This window comes from Myxine glutinosa, chromosome 11 (assembly GCF_964187855.1).
Source record: "Myxine glutinosa chromosome 11, kmMyxGlut1.1, whole genome shotgun sequence".
In the NCBI taxonomy this organism is placed as follows: Eukaryota; Metazoa; Chordata; class Myxini; order Myxiniformes; family Myxinidae; genus Myxine; species Myxine glutinosa.
This window is the reverse complement of record NC_136271.1, coordinates 124,255,732-124,277,211: the sequence shown is the minus strand read 5'-3', so window position 1 is coordinate 124,277,211 and position 21,480 is coordinate 124,255,732. Positions and strand designations below refer to the sequence as shown.

Sequence of the window (21,480 nt, the reverse complement as noted above, 5' to 3'; positions counted from 1 at the left end):
TCATGGCAGATAGTGAGACCCAATAGCTTGAGTGACACAACTTATTGGAGAGGATTGTTGAGAAAGCAGAGACCACCTTTGGAGGCCATTTTTCCCCGCAGAGCAGGGGTTGGCCTTTTTCGGGCACCGTGGTCCCCTTTTTTGAAGCAAAGTTTTATGGCCGGATGCCCTTCCTGCCGCCAACCCTGTTAGTCGCCTTTTGCGACACACAGGGAATTACCAGTGAGCTGGTATTCAATTTTCCGGACCTCGGAAGGATGACAGGCTGAGTCAACCCCCCCGGCGTTCATTCAGCGATCGACCGGGATTCGAACCCAGGATCCTAGGATCCCAAGCCGGCACCCTAACTGCGAAGCCAACACCTGGCTTATAATTTTAAAAGAAAAGGATGAACCTAATCACTGTTCGTTTATAACTTTATATCGTTATATTGTGTATAAATATAGTAATAGGAAAAAGATTTTTTCCCCCTAAAGATAGACAGTCTTTGGAGAGACATAGTGAGAGTGTGAGATTTGTCAGGATTGAAAGACATGTTCCACGTGTTTGACCAGTTTGGGATTTTATCTCGGTCTGCAAAGAGTGAAGAGGACGCTGTCTGTCGATCTGAGGGTTGAGATATGGAGCAGCAGAGGGTGGAGTCGCCTGCGAAAAGACAAAAACAATTTTCTGGAGAGTCGGATAGATCATTGATGAAGCTTAGAAAGTGCACAGGGCCCAGAACACTGCCTTGAGGAACTCCAACCTGGACAGGACGAGGAGATGAGAGCATGTCCAGAATAGAGTGGCCTGTTCTGAACCCAAGTCGATGATCTGAGATCAAGCCATTGGAGAAGGATTGAATGTCGAAAGCGATAATGGATTCCATGATGATGGATGATGGACAGAGTCCAGGAGCAGCAGGATGCACCTGGGTAAGGTGGGAACAGAAAGCGATGGGTTTGGGACACAATAATTTGAGGCAAACACATAGTTTAGGCATTCAGCCTCATCACAGGCAGTGTCAGCTGTGTGGCCATTTGAGTTAAGGGAGGGGATGGAGGGGGAACAAACACCAGAAACAGACTTGACGAGATGCCACCAGGATTTGGAGGAGGTAGACAGGTTTGGGAGTTCTGTCTTGAGCAACAACAACAACATGCATTTTAAGGCCATTTTCCCAGCTCGAGCTGGGGTTAGCCTTGCGGTCCCCATTACAATCTTCTCCATTTTGCCCTATTTTCTGCATCTCTCCTTGTTAACCCCCTTGCCCGCATTTCTTCTTCCACCATCTTTAGCCAAGTCTTTATCAGTCTGCCCCGTCCTCTAGTTCCTTCTACATTCATTTCCATCACTCTTCTCAACCAGTCACTTTCATCCTTCCTCAACACATGACCAAACCATCTCAACCTGTTCCTCTTCACAGCATCAATCACAGGCTCTATTCCCATCATCTTTTGCAATTCATCATTTGTCTTCCTCTCTCTCAAGGATACTCCACACATCCACCGAACCATTCGCATTTCCACCCTTTCCAGCCTTCGTTGCTGCTCTACGTTCATTACCCATGTCTCGCTCCCATAAACCGTAACACTTCTCACACATGCAGCAGACACCTTTCCCTTCAGCTTCAACGACACTCCCCTCATCAGCACGCCATTCAGTTCCCGAAACTTCTTCCATGCACATCTCACTCTAGCAACCGTTGCCGAGTCTGATCCACCTTCTCCATTCAGCACGTCTCTGAGGTAGCAAAATGTTTTCACACCTTCCAGCTTCACGCCATCTCCAAGATCCAACTCAACATTTCCTCCATCTGCAGCTCCCTCTGTGCACACGTAACATTTCAATGTAGCTGCCACACTGGTTAATGACCCTCTCAGATCACTGCATTTTTGATGAACACACTCAGCGCACATTGTACATTGAATGGAGTTCACTCCGACACCCTTCCTGCACACAGCACATGGCCACTTCCCAGTTCTTTCCACCTCACCACATGCTTTCCCACTTGCCATCACCTTCGTCTTTCCGATATTCACCTTCAGACCTTTTGTCTCCATACATTCCTTCCACTTGTTCATCTTTTCCTTCAGTCCATCCATACTTTCCGCAATCAACACCAGATCATCTGCATTCAACAACTCCCACGGTAAACCCTCCTTTACATTCTGAGCCAGCACCTGCATCACAGCTACAAATAGTAGTGGACTTAGTACCGACCCCTGATGCACTCCCACCTTCACCTCAAACTCACCACTGTTCCCGTCCTTCGTCCTTACAGCTGTGCGCGCTCTTTTGTACATTGCCATCACTACACAGATCAACCATTCCTCCACTCCTAACTACCTCAATGCCCATGTCAATACTTTGCGTGGAACCCTATCGAATGCTTTCTCCAGATCAACAAACCCAAGAAACAACTTCTTCCTCTTCTCCATGTACTTCTCCTGCAACTGCCTCACAATGAAAAGCGCGTCTGTCGTTGCTCTTCCTGGCATAAATCCAAACTGCATTTCGTCGATCTTCACTTTCTTCCTTATCCTCCTCTCCAACACCCTTTCCAATACCTTCAATCCATGCTCCAATAACTTTATCGCTCAGTACGAGCCACACTCCAGAGGGTCACCTTTCCCCTTGTATAGAGGGACGAGGGTACTCAGTTCCCAATCCACTGGAATGCGGCCTTCTTTCACCACCAGATTACAGATCTCTGTCATTCTCTTCACACCCCAACTTCCTGCTGCCTTCAACATATCTCGCACAACTCCCGTCGGCCCTCCCGCTTTTCTACCCTTCATTGCTTTTATCGCTTCCTCAACTTCCTTCTCAGTTATCTTCTCTGCCGGTCCTAAAACTGGGTTACTCTCTATGTTGCCATCCCATTCATTCTCTGTATTCAACACCATTTCCATATATCTTTTCCATCTTCCTTTAATTCCATCTGGGTCGACAACGATTTGTCCCACTTCATCCTTCAAGCAGCTCACCCCCATCACATCACACCTCTCTTTCGCTATCTGCTTTGCAATCCTGAATACTGCTTTCTGACCCTCTTCCGAATCCAAGCGTTCTCCGAACATTTTCCTACATGCCTCCTGCGCCTTTGCTTCCTCTTTCTTTGCAGCCTTCCTGGCTGCCTTATAACTTTCATGCTCTGCTGTTTCTGCTCCCGTACCCTTCGCCTTCTGCCACTCCTTGAACTTCTTCCTCTTCTCGTCAATCCTCTTTCCAACTTCATCATCCCACCACCATGTTTCCGAGTGCCTCGGTGGTCCTTTTGTCCATCCACATACCTCACCAACGGCTCCCAACAGACGAGCTTTCATTGACAACCAACCACTTTCAAGCTCAACCACATCATCCTCGACCCTACTCAGCCTCTCTTTTAATGCCTCCCTTACTGTCACCTCTTTCAACCTCCACACCTTCATTCTCGGTTGGTACTTCACCCGCCGAGCTCTCCTCGCACCTTTCACCCTTACGTCGCAGATAAATGATTAATAATGAAAATAAATAAATAATAATCATAAAAAATTAAATTATTAATCAATTCGGTCACAGAACACATAAACCACCACCATTTCATCAGAATCTGTGACTGAATTTTTTTTATTTTTTTTTTAGTAATTAATCGAATAATAAAGTAATTAATCGATTCATTGATTAATTGTTTCATCAATAAATCAAAAATATCCTTGATAGCCACATCACTTGGTCACATGTCCAAATATTAGCTTCCGAGCTCAAAAGGTGCCTGAGATATTGGCCAAATGAGAAAGAAAATAAAGAAATGATTAATAATGAAAATAAATAACTAATAATCATTAAAAAATTAAATTATTAATCAATTCGGTCATAGAAGACATAAACCACCACCATTTCATCAGAATCTGTAATATTTTGAAAAAAAAATTAGTCATTAATTGAATAATTAAATAATTAATCGATTAATTGATTAATTGATTAATTAATAAATCAAAAATAGCCTTTGCAGCCAAATCACCTGGTCATTGGCATGTCCAAATATCAGCTTCCTAAATCAAAAGGTGCCTGAGTTAATGGTCAGAAGAGAAAGGAAATTTGATTAATTAAATAAGTACTTAATTAATCGCTAATAATTAAATAACTCAATTAATTGATTAATCAAAAAACAAAAAATACCGTTTTTGACAAAGCACTTGCTCACTATTGTGCTGAAATTTCAGCTTCAAAGCTCAAAGGATGGCTGAGATATCGCCCGGACAACCAAGAAAACCAGAAAGAAAGAAAACAAGTACACATACATTCAAAGTACACCGCCCCATGCCAAATAATTAAATATGCTGCAGCGCGGCATTGCCGGGGCGCCTCTGGCGCCCGGCAATACCGCAGTGCAGCTCATTGAGGCTGCATTGGGAGGGAGAGGTGTACACTAATTGATTGATTAATTGTATAATTAAAATCAATAAAAGATTATCACAAAATATTTTCATAATCAATTGGCTAATCGCATAACTAAACCAGTAGTGCTTCATCCGAAGATGTATCTTTTAGAAATTTAATTAAATAAGTCATTTATAAAAAATTAAATAATTAATTGATTACTCAATAAATAATTAATCGATTAATCAATAAATAATTAATAGATGAAATGATTAATCAATAAACCAAAAATATCCTTGATAGCCACATCACTTGGTCACTCGTGTCCAAATATTAGCTTCCCAGCTCAAAAGGTGCCTGAGATATTGGCCAAATGAGAAAGAAAATAAATAAATGATTAATAATGAAAATAAATAAATAATAATCATAAAAAAATTAAATTATTAATCAATTTGGTCAGAGAACACATAAACTACCACTATTTCATCAGAATCTGTAACTTTAAAAAAAAAATTTTTTTTGTCATTAATCGAATAATTAAATAATTAATCGATTAATTGATTAATTAATAAATCAAAAATATTCTTTGCAGCCAAATCACCTGGTCATTGGCATGTCCAAATATCAGCTTCCTAACTCAAAAGGTGCCTGAGTTAATAATGGTCAGAAGAGAAATGAAATTTAATTAATTAAATAAGTACTTAATTAAACGCTAATAATTAAATAACTCCTCAATTAATTGATTATTCAAAAAACAAAAAATACCGTATTTGACAAAGGACTTGCTCACTACTGTGCCGAAATTTCAGCTTCCTAGCTCAAAGGATGGCTGAGATATCGCCCGGACAACCAAGAAAACAAGAAAGAAAGCAAGAAAGCAAGAAACCAGAGTGAAAACTGAGTACTCTCTTTCAGCGTGCGTCACTGCCGAGCCCCCTTTGGTGCCCGGCAATGACGATTTGCAATGCCTGGAGATGGCATAGGAAAGGAGCGGTGTACAACAAGTACACTTACATTCAAAGTACACCGCCCCATGCCAAATAATTAAATATGCTGCAGCCCGGCAATACCGCAGTGCAGCTCATTGAGGCTGCATTGGGAGGGAGAGATGTACACTAATTGATTGATTAATTGTATAATTAAAATCAATTAAAGATTATCACAAAATATTTTCATAATCAATTGGCTAATCGCATAACTAAACCACTAATGCTTCATCCGAAGATGTATCTTTTAGAAATTTAATTAAATAAGTCATTTATAAAAAATTAAATAATTAATTGATTACTCAATAAATAATTAATCGATTAATCAATAAATAATTAATAGATGAAATGATTAATCAATAAATCAAAAATATCCTTGATGGCCACATCACTTGGTCACTCATGTCCAAATATTAGCTTCCCAGCTCAAAAGGTGCCTGAGATATTGGCCAAATGAGAAAGAAAATAAATAAATGATTAATAATGAAAATAAATAAATAATAATCATTAAAAAATTAAATTATTAATCAATTTGGTCAGAGAACACATAAACTACCACTATTTCATCAGAATCTGTAACTTAAAAAAAATACATTTTTTGTCATTAATCAAATAATTAAATAATTAATCGATTAATTGATTAATTAATAAATCAAAAATATCCTTTGCAGGCAAATCACCTGGTCATTGGCATGTCCAAATATCAGCTTCCTAACTCAAAAGGTGCCTGAGTTAATGGTCAGAAGAGAAAGGAAATCTAATTAATTAAATAAGTACTTAATTATAAAAAAAAAATAACCACCTTTAGAGGCCATTTTTCCCCGCAAAGCGGGGGTTGGCCTTTTTCGGGAAACGTGGTTGTTGTTGTTTTCGGTCCCCTATTTGAAGCAATGTTTTACGGCCGGATGCCCTTCCTGACGCCAACCCTTTTTGCCGCCTTTAACGACAAACAGGGAATTACAAGTGAACTGGTACTCAATTAGCCGACCTCGGAAGGATGACAGGCTGAGTCAACCCCCCTGGCGTTAATTCAGCGATCGACCGGGATTCGAACCCAGGATCCTTGGATCCTAAGCCGGCACCCTAGCCGCTAGCCCAACACCAGGGATTTAATAAATTAATAATTAATGAACTTAATTAATCGCGAATAATTAAATAACTCCTCAATTTATTGATTAATCAAAAAAAAAATACTCTTTTGGACAAAGGACTTGCTCACTATTGTGCCGAAATTTCAGCTTCCTAGCTCAAAGGATGGCTGAGATATCGTCCGGACAAACAAACAAGAAAGAAAACAAGAAAGAAAGAAAACAAGAAAGAAAGAAAACAAACAAGAAACCAGAGTGAAAACTGAGTGCTCTCTTTCAGCGTGCGTCACTGCCGAGCCCCCTTTGGTGCCCGGCAATGACGATTTGCAATGCCTGGAGATGGCATAGGAAAGGAGCGGTGTACAACAAGAAAGAAAGAAAACAAGAAAGAAAGAAAACAAGAAAGAAAGAAAGAAAGAAAACAAGAAACCAGAGTGAAAACTGAGTACTCTCTTTCAGCGTGCGTCACTGCCGAGCCCCCTTTGGTGCCCGGCAATGACGATTTGCAATGCCTGGAGATGGAATAGGAAAGGAGCGGTGTACAACAAACAAGAAACCAGAGTGAAAACTGAGTACTCTCTTTCAGCGTGCGTCACTGCCGAGCCCCCTTTGGTGCCCGGCAATGACGATTTGCAATGCCTGGAGATGGCATAGGAAAGGAGCGGTGTACAACAAGTACACATACATTCAAAGTACACCGCCCCCATGCCAAATAATTAAATATGCTGCAGCGCGGCATTGCCGGGGCGCCTCCGGCGCCCGGCAATACCGCAGTGCAGCTCATTGAGGCTGCATTGGGAGGGAGAGGTGTACACTAATTGATTGATTAATTGTATAATTAAAATCAATAAAAGATTATCACAAAATATTTTCATAATCAATTGGCTAATTGCATAACTAAACCACTACTGCTTCATCCGAAGATGTATCTTTTAGAAATTTAATTAAATAAGTCATTTATAAAAAATTAAATAATTAATTGATTACTCAATAAATAATTAATCGATTAATCAATAAATAATTAATAGATGAAATGATTAATCAATAAATCAAAAATATCCTTGATAGCCACATCACTTGGTCACTCATGTCCAAATATTAGCTTCCCAGCTCAAAAGGTGCCTGAGATATTGGCCAAATGAGAAAGAAAATAAATAAATGATTAATAATGAAAATAAATAAATAATAATCATAAAAAAATTAAATTATTAATCAATTTGGTCAGAGAACACATAAACTACCACTATTTCATCAGAATCTGTAACTTTAAAAATAAAATTTTTTTTGGTCATTAATCGAATAATTAAATAATTAATCGATTAATTGATTAATTAAGAAATCAAAAATAGCCTTTGCAGCCAAATCACCTGGTCATTGGCATGTCCAAATATCAGCTTCCTAACTCAAAAGGTGCCTGAGTTAATGGTCAGAAGAGAAAGGAAATTTGATTAATTAAATAAGTACTTAATTAATCGCTAATAATTAAATAACTCCTCAATTAATTGATTAATCAAAAAACAAAAAATAAGGTTTTTGACAAAGGACTTGCTTACTACTGTGCCGAAATTTCAGCTTCCTAGCTCAAAGGATGGCTGAGATATCGTCCGGACAAACAAACAAGAAAGAAAACAAGAAAGAAAGAAAACAAACAAGAAACCAGAGTGAAAACTGAGTACTCTCTTTCAGCGTGCGTCACTGCCGAGCCCCCTTTGGTGCCCGGCAATGACGATTTGCAATGCCTGGAGATGGCATAGGAAAGGAGCGGTGTCCAATAAGTACTTAATTAATCGCTAATAATTAAATAACTCCTCAATTTATTGATTAATCAAAAAAAAAAATACCGTTTTTGAGAAAGGACTTGCTCACTCTTGTGCCGAAATTTCAGCTTCCTAGCTCAAAGGATGGCTGAGATATCGTCCGGACAACCAAGGAAACAAGAAAGAAAACAAACAAGAAAACAAGTACACATACATTCAAAGTACACCGCCCCATGCCAAATAATTAAATATGCTGCAGCGCGGCATTGCCGGGGCGCCTCCGGCGCCCGGCAATACCGCAGTGCAGCTCATTGAGGCTGCATTGGGAGGGAGAGGTGTACACTAATTGATTGATTAATTGTATAATTAAAATCAATAAAAGATTATCACAAAATATTTTCATAATCAATTGGCTAATCGCATAACTAAACCAGTAGTGCTTCATCCGAAGATGTATCTTTTAGAAATTTAATTAAATAAGTCATTTATAAAAAATTAAATAATTAATTGATTACTCAATAAATAATTAATCGATTAATCAATAAATACTTAATAGATGAAATGATTAATCAATAAATCAAAAATATCCTTGATAGCCACATCACTTGGTCACTCATGTCCAAATATTAGCTTCCCAGCTCAAAAGGTGCCTGAGATATTGGCCAAATGAGAAAGAAAATAAATAAATGATTAATAATGAAAATAAATAAATAATAATCATAAAAAAATTAAATTAGTAATCAATTTGGTCAGAGAACACATAAACTACCACTATTTCATCAGAATCTGTAACTTAAAAAAAAAAATTTTTTTGGTCATTAATTGAATAATTAAATAATTAATCGATTAATTGATTAATTAATAAATCAAAAATATACTTTGCAGCCAAATCACCTGGTCATTGGCATGTCCAAATATCAGCTTCCTAACTCAAAAGGTGCCTGAGTTAATAATGGTCAGAAGAGAAATGAAATTTAATTAATTAAATAAGTACTTAATTAAACGCTAATAATTAAATAACTCCTCAATTTATTGATTATTCAAAAAACAAAAAATACCGTATTTGACAAAGGACTTGCTCACTACTGTGCCGAAATTTCAGCTTCCTAGCTCAAAGGATGGCTGAGATATCGCCCGGACAACCAAGAAAACAAGAAACCAGAGTGAAAACTGAGTACTCTCTTTCAGCGTGCGTCACTGCCGAGCCCCCTTTGGTGCCCGGCAATGACGATTTGCAATGCCTGGAGATGGCATAGGAAAGGAGCGGTGTACAACAAGTACACATACATTCAAAGTACACCGCCCCATGCCAAATAATTAAATATGCTGCAGCGCGGCATTGCCGGGGCGCCTCCGGCGCCCGGCAATACCGCAGTGCAGCTCATTGAGGCTGCATTGGGAGGGAGAGGTGTACACTAATTGATTGATTAATTGTATAATTAAAATCAATAAAAGATTATCACAAAATATTTTCATAATCAATTGGCTAATCGCATAACTAAACCAGTAGTGCTTCATCCGAAGATGTATCTTTTAGAAATTTAATTAAATAAGTCATTTATAAAAAATTAAATAATTAATTGATTACTCAATAAATAATTAATCGATTAATCAATAAATACTTAATAGATGAAATGATTAATCAATAAATCAAAAATATCCTTGATAGCCACATCACTTGGTCACTCATGTCCAAATATTAGCTTCCCAGCTCAAAAGGTGCCTGAGATATTGGCCAAATGAGAAAGAAAATAAATAAATGATTAATAATGAAAATAAATAAATAATAATCATAAAAAAATTAAATTATTAATCAATTTGGTCAGAGAACACATAAACTACCACTATTTCATCAGAATCTGTAACTAAAAAAAAAAATTTTTTTTGTCATTAATCGAATAATTAAATAATTAATCGATTAATTGATTAATTAATAAATCAAAAAATATCCTTTGCAGCCAAATCACCTGGTCATTGGCATGTCCAAATATCAGCTTCCTAACTCAAAAGGTGCCTGAGTTAATAATGGTCAGAAGATAAATGAAATTTAATTAATTAAATAAGTACTTAATTAAACGCTAATAATTAAATAACTCCTCAATTAATTGATTATTCAAAAAACAAAAAAATACCGTATTTGACAAAGGACTTGCTCACTACTGTGCCGAAATTTCAGCTTCCTAGCTCAAAGGATGGCTGAGATATCGTCCGGACAACCAAGAAAGAAAACAAGTACAAATACATTCAAAGTACACCGCCCCATGCCAAATAATTAAATATGCTGCAGCGCGGCATTGCCGGGGCGCCTCCGGCGCCCGGCAATACCGCAGTGCAGCTCATTGAGGCTGCATTGGGAGGGAGAGGTGTACACTAATTGATTGATTAATTGTATAATTAAAATCAATAAAAGATTATCACAAAATATTTTCATAATCAATTGGCTAATCGCATAACTAAACCACTAGTGCTTCATCCGAAGATGTATCTTTTAGAAATTTAATTAAATAAGTCATTTATAAAAAATTAAATAATTAATTGATTACTCAATAAATAATTAATCGATTAATCAATAAATAATTAATAGATGAAATGATTAATCAATAAATCAAAAATATCCTTGATAGCCACATCACTTGGTCACTCATGTCCAAATATTAGCTTCCCAGCTCAAAAGGTGCCTGAGATATTGGCCAAATGAGAAAGAAAATAAATAAATGATTAATAATGAAAATAAATAAATAATAATCATAAAAAAATTAAATTATTAATCAATTTGGTCAGAGAACACATAAACTACCACTATTTCATCAGAATCTGTAGCTTTAAAAAAAAAAATTTTTTGGTCATTAATCAAATAATTAAATAATTAATCGATTAATTGATTAATTAATAAATCAAAAATATCCTTTGCAGCCAAATCACCTGGTCATTGGCATGTCCAAATATCAGCTTCCTAACTCAAAAGGTGCCTGAGTTAATGGTCAGAAGAGAAAGGAAATTTGATTAATTAAATAAGTACTTAATTAATCGCTAATAATTAAATAACTCCTCAATTTATTGATTAATCAAAAAAAAAATACCGTTTTTGAGAAAGGACTTGCTCACTCTTGTGCCGAAATTTCAGCTTGCTAGCTCAAAGGATGGCTGAGATATCGTCCGGACAACCAAGAAAGAAAACAAACAAGAAAACAAGAAAACAAGTACACATACATTCAAAGTACACCACCCCATGCCAAATAATTAAATATGCTGCAGCGCGGCATTGCCGGGGCGCCTCAGGCGCCCGGCAATACCGCAGTGCAGCTCATTGAGGCTGCATTGGGAGGGAGAGGTGTACACTAATTGATTGATTAATTGTATAATTAAAATCAATAAAAGATTATCACAAAATATTTTCATAATCAATTGGCTAATCGCATAACTAAACCACTAGTGCTTCATCCGAAGATGTATCTTTTAGAAATTTAATTAAATAAGTCATTATAAAAAATTAAATAATTAATTGATTACTCAATAAATAATTAATCGATTAATCAATAAATAATTAATAGATGAAATGATTAATCAATAAATCAAAAATATCCTTGATAGCCACATCACTTGGTCACTCATGTCCAAATATTAGCTTCCCAGCTCAAAAGGTGCCTGAGATATTGGCCAAATGAGAAAGAAAATAAATAAATGATTAATAATGAAAATAAATAAATAATAATAATCATAAAAAATTAAATTATTAATCAATTTGGTCAGAGAACACATAAACTACCACTATTTCATCAGAATCTGTAACTTAAAAAAAAAAAAGTTTTTGTCATTAATGGAATAATTAAATAATTAATCGATTAATTGATTAATTAATAAATCAAAAATATCCTTTGCAGCCAAATCACCTGGTCATTGGCATGTCCAAATATCAGCTTCCTAACTCAAAAGGTGCCTGAGTTAATGGTCAGAAGAGAAATGAAATTTAATTAATTAAATAAGTACTTAATTAAACGCTAATAATTAAATAACTCCTCAATTAATTGATTATTCAAAAAACAAAAAATACCGTATTTGACAAAGGACTTGCTCACTACTGTGCCGAAATTTCAGCTTCCTAGCTCAAAGGATGGCTGAGATATCGCCCGGACAACCAAGAAAACAAGAAACCAGAGTGAAAACTGAGTACTCTCTTTCAGCGTGCGTCACTGCCGAGCCCCCTTTGGTGCCCGGCAATGACGATTTGCAATGCCTGGAGATGGCATAGGAAAGGAGCGGTGTACAACAAGAAACCAGAGTGAAAACTGAGTACTCTCTTTCAGCGTGCGTCACTGCCGAGCCCCCTTTGGTGCCCGGCAATGACGATTTGCAATGCCTGGAGATGGCATAGGAAAGGAGCGGTGTACAACAAGTACACATACATTCAAAGTACACCGCCCCATGCCAAATAATTAAATATGCTGCAGCGCGGCATTGCCGGGGCGCCTCCGGCGCCCGGCAATACCGCAGTGCAGCTCATTGAGGCTGCATTGGGAGGGAGAGGTGTACACTAATTGATTGATTAATTGTATAATTAAAATCAATAAAAGATTATCACAAAATATTTTCATAATCAATTGGCTAATCGCATAACTAAACCAGTAGTGCTTCATCCGAAGATGTATCTTTTAGAAATTTAATTAAATAAGTCATTTATAAAAAATTAAATAATTAATTGATTACTCAATAAATAATTAATCGATTAATCAATAAATACTTAATAGATGAAATGATTAATCAACAAGTACACATACATTCAAAGTACACCGCCCCATGCCAAATAATTAAATATGCTGCAGCGCGGCATTGCCGGGGCGCCTCCGGCGCCCGGCAATACCGCAGTGCAGCTCATTGAGGCTGCATTGGGAGGGAGAGGTGTACACTAATTGATTGATTAATTGTATAATTAAAATCAATAAAAGATTATCACAAAATATTTTCATAATCAATTGGCTAATCGCATAACTAAACCACTAGTGCTTCATCCGAAGATGTATCTTTTAGAAATTTAATTAAATAAGTCATTTATAAAAAATTAAATAATTAATTGATTACTCAATAAATAATTAATCGATTAATCAATAAATACTTAATAGATGAAATGATTAATCAATAAATCAAAAATATCCTTGATAGCCACATCACTTGGTCACTCATGTCCAAATATTAGCTTCCCAGCTCAAAAGGTGCCTGAGATATTGGCCAAATGAGAAAGAAAATAAATAAATGATTAATAATGAAAATAAATAAATAATAATCATAAAAAAATTAAATTATTAATCAATTTGGTCAGAGAACACATAAACTACCACTATTTCATCAGAATCTGTAACTTAAAAAAAAAAAATTTTTTTGTCATTAATCGAATAATTAAATAATTAATCGATTAATTGATTAATTAATAAATCAAAAATATCCTTTGCAGCCAAATCACCTGGTCATTGGCATGTCCAAATATCAGCTTCCTAACTCAAAAGGTGCCTGAGTTAATAATGGTCAGAAGATAAATGAAATGTAATTAATTAAATAAGTACTTAATTAAACGCTAATAATTAAATAACTCCTCAATTAATTGATTATTCAAAAAACAAAAAATACCGTATTTGACAAAGGACTTGCTCACTACTGTGCCGAAATTTCAGCTTCCTAGCTCAAAGGATGGCTGAGATATCGTCCGGACAAGAAAACAAACAAGAAACCAGAGTGAAAACTGAGTACTCTCTTTCAGCGTGCGTCACTGCCGAGCCCCCTTCGGTGCCCGGCAATGACGATTTGCAATGCCTGGAGGTGGCATAGGAAAGGAGCGGTGTACAATAAATCAAAAATATCCTTGATAGCCACATCACTTGGTCACTCATGTCCAAATATTAGCTTCCCAGCTCAAAAGGTGCCTGAGATATTGGCCAAATGAGAAAGAAAATAAATAAATGATTAATAATGAAAATAAATAAATAATAATCATAAAAAAATTAAATTATTAATCAATTTGGTCAGAGAACACATAAACTACCACTATTTCATCAGAATCTGTAACTTAAAAAAAAAAAAATTTTTTGTCATTAATCGAATAATTAAATAATTAATCGATTAATTGATTAATTAATAAATCAAAAAATATCCTTTGCAGCCAAATCACCTGGTCATTGGCATGTCCAAATATCAGCTTCCTAACTCAAAAGGTGCCTGAGTTAATAATGGTCAGAAGATAAATGAAATTTAATTAATTAAATAAGTACTTAATTAAACGCTAATAATTAAATAACTCCTCAATTAATTGATTATTCAAAAAACAAAAAATACCGTATTTGACAAAGGACTTGCTCACTACTGTGCCGAAATTTCAGCTTCCTAGCTCAAAGGATGGCTGAGATATCGTCCGGACAACCAAGAAAGAAAACAAACAAACAAGAAAACAAGAAAACAAACAAGAAACCAGAGTGAAAACTGAGTACTCTCTTTCAGCGTGCGTCACTGCCGAGCCCCCTTTGGTGCCCGGCAATGACGATTTGCAATGCCTGGAGATGGCATAGGAAAGGAGCGGTGTACAACAAGAAACCAGAGTGAAAACTGAGTACTCTCTTTCAGCGTGCGTCACTGCCGAGCCCCCTTCGGTGCCCAGCAATGACGATTTGCAATGCCTGGAGATGGCATAGGAAAGGAGCGGTGTACAACAAGAAACCAGAGTGAAAAATGAGTACTCTCTTTCAGCGTGCGTCACTGCCGAGCCCCCTTCGGTGCCCAGCAATGACGATTTGCAATGCCTGGAGATGGCATAGGAAAGGAGTGGTGTACAATGATTAATCAATAAATCAAAAATATCCTTGATAGCCACATCACTTGGTCACTCATGTCCAAATATTAGCTTCCCAGCTCAAAACGTGCCTGAGATATTGGCCAAATGAGAAAGAAAATAAATAAATGATTAATAATGAAAATAAATAAATAATAATCCTAAAAAAATTAAATTATTAATCAATTTGGTCAGAGAACACATAAACTACCACTATTTCATCAGAATCCGTAACTTAAAAAAAAAAAAAATTTTTGTCATTAATCTAATAATTAAATAATTAATCGATTAATTGATTAATTAATAAATCAAAAATATCCTTTGCAGCCAAATCACCTGGTCATTGGCATGTCCAAATATCAGCTTCTAACTCAAAAGGTGCCTGAGTTAATGGTCAGAAGAGAAAGGAAATTTGATTAATTAAATAAGTACTTAATTAATCGCTAATAATTAAATAACTCCTCAATTTATTGATTAATCAAAAAAATAAAATACCGTTTTTGACAAAGGACTTGCTCACGATTGTGCCGAAATTTCAGCTTCCTAGCTCAAAGGATGGCTGAGATATCGTCCGGACAAACAAACAAGAAAGAAAACAAGTACACATACATTCAAAGTACACCGCCCCATGCCAAATAATTAAATATGCTGCAGCGCGGCATTGCCGGGGCGCCTCAGGCGCCCGGCAATACCGCAGTGCAGCTCATTGAGGCTGCATTGGGAGGGAGAGGTGTACACTAATTGATTGATTAATTGTATAATTAAAATCAATAAAAGATTATCACAAAATATTTTCATAATCAATTGGCTAATCGCATAACTAAACCACTAGTGCTTCATCCGAAGATGTATCTTTTAGAAATGTAATTAAATAAGTCATTTATAAAAAATTAAATAATTAATTGATTACTCAATAAATAATTAATCGATTAATAAATAAATAATTAATAGATGAAATGATTAATCAATAAATCAAAAATATCCTTGATAGCCACATCACTTGGTCACTCATGTCCAAATATTAGCTTCCCAGCTCAAAAGGTGCCTGAGATATTGGCCAAATGAGAAAGAAAATAAATAAATGATTAATAATGAAAATAAATAAATAATAATCATAAAAAAATTAAATTATTAATCAATTTGGTCAGAGAACACATAAACTACCACTATTTCATCAGAATCTGTAACTTAAAAAAAAAATTTTTTTTTGTCATTAATCGAATAATTAAATAATTAATCGATTAATTGATTAATTAATAAATCAAAAATATCCTTTGCAGCCAAATCACCTGGTCATTGGCATGTCCAAATATCAGCTTCCTAACTCAAAAGGTGCCTGAGTTAATAATGGTCAGAAGAGAAATGAAATTTAATTAATTAAATAAGTACTTAATTAAACGCTAATAATTAAATAACTCCTCAATTAATTGATTAATCAAAAAACAAAAAATACCGTTTTTGACAAAGGACTTGCTCACTATTGTGCCGAAATTTCAGCTTCCTAGCTCAAAGGATGGCTGAGATATCGTCCGGACAACCAAGGAAACAAGAAAACAAACAAGTACACATACATTCAAAGTACACCGCCCCATGCCAAATAATTAAATATGCTGCAGCGCGGCATTGCCGGGGCGCCTCAGGCGCCCGGCAATACCGCAGTGCAGCTCATTGAGGCTGCATTGGGAGGGAGACGTGTACACTAATTGATTGATTAATTGTATAATTAAAATCAATAAAAGATTATCACAAAATATTTTCATAATCAATTGGCTAATCGCATAACTAAACCACTAGTGCTTCATCCGAAGATGTATCTTTTAGAAATTTAATTAAATAAGTCATTTATAAAAAATTAAATAATTAATTGATTACTCAATAAATAATTAATCGATTAATCAATAAATAATTAATAGATGAAATGATTAATCAATAAATCAAAAATATCCTTGATAGCCACATCACTTGGTCACTCATGTCCAAATATTAGCTTCCCAGCTCAAAAGGTGCCTGAGATATTGGCCAAATGAGAAAGAAAATAAATAAATGATTAATAATGAAAATAAATAAATAATAATCATAAAAAAATTAAATTGGTAATCAATTTGGTCAGAGAACACATAAACTATCACTATTTCATCAGAATCTGTAACTTAAAAAAAAAATTTTTTTGGGTCATTAATCGAATAATTAAATAATTAATCGATTAATTGATTAATTAATAAATCAAAAATATCCTTTGCAGCCAAATCACCTGGTCATTGGCATGTCCAAATATCAGCTTCCTAACTCAAAAGGTGCCTGAGTTAATAATGGTCAGAAGAGAAATGAAATTTAATTAATTAAATAAGTACTTAATTAAACGCTAATAATTAAATAACTCCTCAATTAATTGATTATTCAAAAAACAAAAAATACCGTATTTGACAAAGGACTTGCTCACGACTGTGCCGAAATTTCAGCTTCCTAGCTCAAAGGATGGCTGAGATATCGTCCGGACAACCAAGAAAGAAAACAAACAAGAAAGAAAACAAACAAGAAACCAGAGTGAAAACTGAGTACTCTCTTTCAGCGTGCGTCACTGCCGAGCCCCCTTTGGTGCCCGGCAATGACGATTTGCAATGCCTGGAGATGGCATAGGAAAGGAGCGGTGTACAACAAACAAGAAACCAGAGTGAAAACTGAGTACTCTCTTTCAGCGTGCGTCACTGCCAAGCCCCCTTCGGTGCCCGGCAATGACGATTTGCAATGCCTGGAGGTGGCATAGGAAAGGAGCGGTGTACAACAAGAAAGAAAGAAACCAAGAAAGAAAGAAAACAAGAAACCAGAGTGAAAACTGAGTACTCTCTTTCAGCGTGCGTCACTGCCGAGCCCCCTTTTGTGCCCGGCAATGACGATTTGCAATGCCTGGAGATGGCATAGGAAAGGAGCGGTGTACAACAAGAAAGCAAGAAAACAAGAAAGAAAACAAGAAACCAGAGTGAAAACTGAGTACTCTCTTTCAGCGTGCGTCACTGCCGAGCCCCCTTTGGTGCCCGGCAATGACGATTTGCAATGCCTGGAGATGGCATAGGAAAGGAGCGGTGTTCAACAACCAGAGTGAAAACTGAGTACTCTCTTTCAGCGTGCGTCACTGCAGAGCCCCCTTTGGTGCCCGGCAATGACGATTTGCAATGCCTGGAGATGGCATAGGAAAGGTGCGGTGTTCAACAAACAAACAACCAGAGTGAAAACTGAGTTTGGTACTCCCTTTCAGCGTGCGTCACTGCCGAGCCCCCTTCGGTGCCCAGCAATGACGATTTGCAATGCCTGGAGATGGCATAGGAAAGGTGCGGTGCACAACAAGAAAACAAACAAACAAACAAACAAACAAACAACCAGAGTGAAAACTGAGTACTCTCTTTCAGCGCGCGTCACTGCCGAGCGAGCCCCCTTCGGTGCCCGGCAATGACGATTTGCAATGCCTGGAGATGGCATAGGAAAGGTGCGGTGTTCAACAAACAAACAACCAGAGTGAAAACTGAGTTTGGTACTCCCTTTCAGCGTGCGTCACTGCCGAGCCCCCTTCGGTGCCCAGCAATGACGATTTGCAATGCCTGGAGATGGCATAGGAAAGGTGCGGTGCACAACAAATAAGAAAACAAGAAAGCAAGAAAACAACCAGAGTGAAAACTGAGTACTCCCTTTCAGCGTGCGTCATTGCCGAGCCCCATTCGGTGCCCGGCAATGACGTTATGCAGCGCCTGGAGATGGCATAGGAAAGGAGCGGTGTACAATCTGTGAGGCACAGGGCCGCCAATGTAGAAATAATCAGGTCGCATTTTTATAAACCGCGAATACGCGGAATCGACCCATGTTCGGACCACGAATGTCTGGGTCCGACTGCATAGCACGATATTTCTAAAAGTTATGGACGAGCTATTACAAAATAAGGTGGATGAGTTGGTTAGGCGACAAGAACAAGCCGATTAGATATTTTTTCAGGTTAGAATTCAGATCCGGCCCATCAGTGGACACAAAATGTAAACTGTTCAACCTGGCAGAAGTATCTGCTCTACCAAGTGCCGTTATAGTTTTAATGGTGTTTAGCTGTGTAGATAACTTTTATAATTGATAAAAGAGCAATATGTGATGATTTCAACACGCTTTATTGTTTATATTGAACGATGGACCCAGATACTGACAGTGCTTCACAGAACCTTTTCACATAGAATTGATGTGCATGCATGTGGGCTGTAAAAGATGGGGTAGAGAAGACAAAAATAATGCGGCACATGTGGTCAAATCTTACCTCCTTTAGAAGCAGAATGGTGTGCTCGATGTCAATAAGATGTGGAGGAGAGAGAGCCGTGGCAAGAATGGCCTTCGGATCCCCCAGGTTGAGTTGCTTTACATTGAGCACAGTAGACTCAAGCGAGTGCCGCTGAGGAATGCAACATAAAAATAGTTTGTAGTTTGACAAGCACAACTTGCTCACCTGCGTTTATGGTAATGGACAACAGCAATGACCTCATGGGATCTCTCCCCATCAGATGACATCATGTTATTAAACGAGTACAAAGACTCCTCAATGATCATGGTGGGGACATGCAGGAGTGTACCAAATGGCATGAAACTTTGCTTTTGAAAACTCGAAGAGCAAGGCCTTTTACACATAAGGAAAAACCTTCAACTCTGAACGTTGAGCGAGGTTATCATCCACTACTCTTGAAAAAGCCTGGTGTTGGCTTAGCGGTTAGGGTGCCGGCTTGGGATCCTAGGATCTTGAGTTCGAATCCCAGTCGATCGCTGAATTAACGCTGGTGGGGTTAACTCAGCCTGTCATCCTTCCGAGGTCGGCAAATTGAGTACCAGCTTGCTGGGATGAATGATCCCGGTGTGTACCCCGGTTTAGAATAGGTACACCATATCCCTGCGCATCGTAAGAGGCAACTAAGGGTTGGCGTCAGGGACGGCATCCGGCCATAAAAACATTGCCTCAACCAGGGAACCATGATTGTCATGGGGCCCGCAAGGCTAACCCCCGCTCTAGCGGGGAAAATGGCCTTAAAACGATCATTCATTCATTCACTCCTGAACCCCAAAATTACTTCAGCATTTTCCGAAACATTTTGAGAAAGGAAGCCAGTAGATAATCCTCAAATACCTCACCTGCATTTCTGGAATAGAGTAGTCCAACATGGAATTTTTCCAGAACGCCTTGGTGACTAATCGGTAGCAACGGCCATCAGATGTTCGCCCTGCACGCCCTGCACACAGTCAAAATCCAGAAACCTTTTAGGCTTTTGTGCAACATATCAGATGATGCAACTCTAAACATGTGCTTTGATAGTCTGGCAAGCTGGAAAAGCAGCTAGGCAATACACCTTATGAGGTCATTTTAATGACACATTCACATTAAATCAATCAAGAATACCAAGCTCAGAAATCAAGAAGAGATTAAAAAATCAATACTAATGAAGAATAACTTATCAAGGGAAGATTTGGTTGGTAGAGTCATGTGCAACAAAGGTCAAAAGACAAAGCTGTAAAGAAAACAATAAAGCTCATGGTAGAAGGAAGGAAGCTGGGAGGATGTGCTGAAAATGCATGGATTGGAAATGTTAAGATATGCAATGGTTGGGTTTGCACAAAATGGTTGCAATGGATAGATCCTAAAGGAGGAATGCCATCATTCGACCAACCACCTGAAAAAGGGGAAAATTGTCATTAAATGCTTGTTCTTGTCGTCATCTCAAATCAATCCTGAAAGTATTGTATCAGAGAAAGAATATAATATAATATAATACAATATAATACAATATAATACAGCCGGTGAACCAAAATGTCAAGATTCAACAAACGGTGATATTTGTTGAAGAAATCAGAATAACCTTAAACAAGATGCCACAGTAAAGTAGCGAAACATTGTAATAGAGGTAGAAGTTCTCATGTGCTTGCTAATTGTGTCACTTATCGATTTACAAGTTATTGTTAGAAACATGAAAACGATGAAAAGTTGGTGGGACAGTCAGCCAGAGCAGATTGCACACTTGGAAGCTGTTTGACCTTTGCGCTGGTTGCAGTTTGCTTTGGAAGCCCAGGTAAGTTGAAGGCTTTGGTAATTTGTTTCTGTATCACAAACTACTTGTCGCATCAAGCAGAAATCCACAACTGTGAAAGGGTGAGAGAAAGAGGCAAAGACCATAAAGATTATTTGTTTTGGTTGCACTGAAGAGTCACTGCTTTTCAATGCTGCAATGTATTAGCATGCAGATCTGCAATGACACAAACAATGATGAAGCAGATAAGTGGCGTTTTGGAGATGGCAAGATCACACATACCTCTCAGCATCTTGGCTTTCAGCCCAGTTGAGCTATCGAGCCTGGGATCGAACCTTGACCCAACTATAAAACTCTCACCCTGGTATTTTGCATATAAAGAGATGCATGATGGCCATTAAGCCAGAGGACCCATCTGCCAGCATCGGTTGTTGGTGGACATTACAGATCCAATGG

General features: G+C 37.4%; 1 protein-coding gene across 1 annotated transcript in view; it reads right to left on the bottom strand.

Annotated features, from left to right (window-relative positions):
* LOC137436891 (ATP-dependent RNA helicase TDRD9) overlaps positions 1 to 21,480 on the bottom strand; it is a 504,026-nt gene that overhangs the window by 234,183 nt on the left and 248,363 nt on the right. Inside the window, 3 exon segments of the mRNA XM_078787098.1 lie at positions 19,275 to 19,406; positions 20,135 to 20,232; positions 21,032 to 21,136. Coding sequence (XP_078643224.1) covers positions 19,275 to 19,406; positions 20,135 to 20,232; positions 21,032 to 21,136 — 335 coding nt within the window.